Here is a 4,254-nt window from a genome sequence, read left to right on the forward strand (position 1 = left end):
CCTAAATTTTCCACCTTCATGAGTGTTTCAACTCAGCACTTTCTTTAGAATTAATACTTAATAGGATCAATTCCAGTAATTGCAGAATTTGCCTAAGCAACAGGGATGAGGTCAGAAACCTTTTCCTTACTGGTGAGCAATTTCTCTTGTGGGGAACTGAGGTTAACTTCAGACTAATGGAGCTRGCATGAATGGCTGCTATCCATGTGGAATAAAGAGGGGTTGTAATCTTGTGTCAAAAGTGTCTAGTTCAAGGATTTATAAATACACTAGCTGTTGTAGCTTCTGAAGTGTCTTGAAGCTTTTTGGTCTGCAACTGCATGTAAATACTCTTGCCATAGTAGCTGGACAGCAGATACTTGTTAGACACGACAGTGGTATCATGGATACAAGATTCTTGATGCTGGGGTGGCTTTGATGTTCGGACGTGCAAAGCGTTTTGCTTCTGTGGCCGTGCACATTCTGCTCCGCAGCCCCCTCCTCRTGCCATTTATTTTTGCTTCTAACACAATGTGCACTTTCTGCTGTCCCCTGGAGCAGCTTTGTGGGAAAGGTATGCTGTAATTGGTTTATAACCATTCATAATGACCTGGCAACTGCATGAATAGCAACAGGGAGCAACTCAACTTGTGATTTATATAAGTGAGCTACATGGATGAAAGGTGCTCCCAAGTGTACAAGTTTAGCTAGTTGCCTAATTGGACATAAATTTTCACGTCCAGCTCAGAGAGGGTTTTGTTATGGAAGACTGAATTTGGGGTTATGAGCAAGCTTCTAGACTGCTAAACCAATTTGTGAGCAAAGTTAGTATCACCTGTTTTGGGACATCTTACTTTTTGTATTCAGTAAGTTCGAGTGTACACTTGCCACTTGTAAAGCTAATGTAAGATTTTATTTACAGCTGGAATAACTGACCTCGCTTTCGGTACGTTAACACATAAGACACGCGGATTTTAGAAATCCAGGATTGGTAATGCTGCTTTGGCTGTYGGGCCCTTATCAGTTTGTCGTCGCTGTACTCCTGCTTATTTTGTCAGAGATCTGCGTGCTATTTTTTTTTTTAATCACACAACACCCATGATACGAGCAACCCACCAGCTGCAGGGCATAATGATTCGGCAGGCAGTGCGGCAGCCTTGGTAGTTGTAGGGCCAAGGGTAGTAGCCCATGAGAGGCTCGCAGATTCTCTGGCACTGCGTGTAGCTTCGTCGGCACTCGATGCAGCACACGCCTAGGTGGTCCAGCATGGGGTCAAAAGCTGTCCCTTCACCTTCCAGTTGCTGAAATGAAAAATATTAACGGTTATCCCTGTGTCCCCTGAGAACATAGAATACAGCCGTGCTCCTGTTAACTCGACAACGGGTAAAAAAGTGAAGTTCTGGTCCTGTTCGACTTGCTCTATTTGGTAGACGTGGAATTGCTGGAATCACACAGGTACAGCAGGAGGAAACATCAAGGAGCTCTTATTGCTTGATTTTTCTTCTCTCCTGTTCTTGCAAAAGATCCAGGAGCAGTAAACTCCAAGGTACAGATATTAGTGATGGAAAAAATATAAGGACAGCTATCAGGACTTTATGTGAATGGCTGTGTCAAAGCTTATGCTGTATTTTTTTTTTCTCTCTTTTTATATTTTTAATGCTTCTACTGTGTTTGCGGCTAACTATTCTGTAAACTATTACCCTGCATTTTTCCGAAATTTAAAATATTTTGCCCTTGTCCTTCAGTTACCTCTTCTCCTTCCTCCCCTCCTCCCTGCCTCCCCATTCTCCCCCCCGCAAACACATGCACACTTAGGTGCATTGCAGACAGTTCTGGCTATTCTGCATTAGGCAGTAAGGAGTTGCATATAGAGTAAGGCATTTACAGAATACATAAAGCAGGCTCCTTCGACTGCCCTATTCCTTCAAAATTCTTTTACTATTTTCTGGGTAAAAAAAAAAAAAAAGAAATCTGCTTTTTGAAACTAATTTGCTCTTTTTCCATTGGTGCTATTTCAGGATTAGCAGCAGCAAAGAGCAAATGTCAGAGTAATATCTAGCTCTTTCCTAGGTATTTTCCATTCAGAGAACTAGCAGCACATTGCAAATGCTAGGCACAGGGGGGTGCAGTTTATTTTCCAAGCTTGTAGCAGATGCTAGAGACAACTGCTCAGTTCAGGCCTCTAGCAACCCACTGCCAGTGCTGACAGCAGGGAGGGTGTCGCTTTGCTTGGGGCTGGTTCATCTTCCTCGAACTCGGATGCTGGCGGTGTGCACACCCGAGATCACTGTCTGGACCCCCTTTATGTTGGGTGAAGAGAAACAAGTAGTCCGAGGGATGACTGATTTCAACCCGATGGAAAGGCCTGCACTATAATTTAATGTACTTCTCAAYTGAATGAATCATCCTCTAAGAAAGCTTAGATGTGGACATCTATGCAATAACRGAAGTTAATGGAAGTGAATTCTACCCTGCAGCCTAGGGGAAGTCTAGGGAGTGTATCTGACTCCGGTTCTTGATTTGCCGTGGGAGCCTTCTGGCTGCACGAATGGACCTGCAGCAGCTACTGCTGCTCTCCAGAGGCAAAAGGTGATTTGGACCCCATGGGCGTAAAGGCAATGGATACAAAGAGAAGTTCGGTCCCAGGGCTGCTACAATATTACTGAGTTCATGAGAGTCGATTTAGATCCACTGTATTTGGAGTCCTTAATTTAAGTTTAATTAAGGGATGTCAACTCAGTAGAACGCTGTCACAGAATAATGATCTCCTGCTGTTGCATAAATGTCAAGTCAAGGCTGGGACTTATTTCCAAAGCAGGAGCCATTTATCTTGTGACTATGCTCTATTAAAATGCCTTATTCCTGCAGCACTGAGCGGTGGGTGTAAATCGTCTGGCGCTGCTGCAGTAGACTGGAAGTTGCTTATTGTACAGGTGGTTTTCTGCAGCCCTGCAAAGGTGCTGGAAAGCAGGGGAGCTCCTCTGCTCTTCCTGCGGACTGCTTCACGTCGGAGTAAGGACGGCTCTTGTAATCACCCCTGTACCTGCTGCTGGTTTCTAAACGATTTCTGCTCTGAATTGCTTGTCAGAGGGTCTTTTACCCTGTTAGCTATGGCTCAGAGAACAGATTTATTTGGCCTAATCCTGCTCTCTGAAACCAGACACTCACTACCATTTTTYCTCTGTAGTTGACACTCCTAAAATTAATTTACATTTGAGTGTATATTTCCAACTAGACTCATCAGTAAAAGATCAGGTTCAGCTGTCCGACCAGGACAAACTTTGGTTTATTTTCAGACTATATTTCTGTAAAATGTCTCTAATACTTCTGTATGGAACCCTTTAAGTAACTTTTCATCAAGTTGTCTTCAAACTGCTGCATCAAGTGCATATTCTTTTTCAGTCCTAGGCCTAATAAAAACTAGGGGTGAGGGSTGGAGAGGAGGACTGGGGATAAACTTGTATTTGAATGTCTTGGAAGTTGAGATGCTCTACAAGTCTGTACCTTTGGAAGAAAGCTAAAAGAGCAAAAATGTGCAGACTAAAAACAAATCAAAAAAATCATTATTATCTGTCTACAACTGTCTTGTGCTCTGAGAGAAGGTTACAGTGCAAATACTTACATTATATGGATTGTCTGGATTAAGCGTTTGATCGGTTTCTTGTCCCATTGGCCTGGTYTCATTAGATTGATGATCAAGCTCTTGCATCAGTTGCGTGGTGGGAGACCTCGTATTTACTTCTTCAGTAGCAGCTTCCAGTTCYTCCGTATCAAAGTTTGATTCTGATTGGCGTATTTTCCTCTTTATTTCTCTCCTTTCCCTTTGGTTAGCTGAAGAAATAATCACCAGATCATCATCGTTTGAACGTACCCCTCTATATACTTAAATATTGTCTAACTTTTCAGTGCTTTTTTTAAAAAAAGAAAAGCATAGTGAAAAACTTGACAGGCATTCCAATGGGAGCTGCTTGCCTTTCTGTATTTTATTTGTAGCCCAAAATCATTCCAAAGAGGTGTGCAATTACCTTTTTAACTCCTTTTCCCCTTGAAGCAGAACAGACTTGGAAGGCAAATGTGAGGAGGTGCTTTTTGCCACACCATGTGGTCAGTGATGTTCACTCAGCAGCAAGTTGCCAGCGCCAGCAAGAGCAGTCATATGCAGCTCGTGTTTTAAAGAGCAGCTGTGACTGTGATTTCCACTAGTGCCCSTTTCCCAAGCAGGCAGCTGGGGAACCTTGTGGAAACAGCTTCTGGATTGCTTTGGCAGTGCTCTTT

The 4,254-nt window shown here is 43.1% G+C and overlaps 1 protein-coding gene across 1 annotated transcript in view; it reads right to left on the minus strand.

The window, feature by feature from the left end:
- The window catches only part of CNMD (chondromodulin), a 16,724-nt gene continuing 12,470 nt past the window's right edge, over positions 1 to 4,254 (minus strand). Inside the window, exons 7-8 of the mRNA XM_085309556.1 lie at positions 3,602 to 3,810; positions 1 to 1,280 (exon numbers count right to left, since the gene is read on the minus strand). Of these exons, the coding sequence (XP_085165682.1) occupies positions 1,065 to 1,280; positions 3,602 to 3,810 (425 nt within the window). The 3' untranslated portion in view covers positions 1 to 1,064. The remainder of the gene's footprint in view (positions 1,281 to 3,601; positions 3,811 to 4,254) is intronic.

This window comes from Rhea americana, unplaced genomic scaffold (genome assembly GCF_003343005.1).
Source record: "Rhea americana isolate MKP2758 unplaced genomic scaffold, rheAme1 scaffold_3, whole genome shotgun sequence".
Taxonomy (NCBI): Eukaryota; Metazoa; Chordata; class Aves; order Rheiformes; family Rheidae; genus Rhea; species Rhea americana.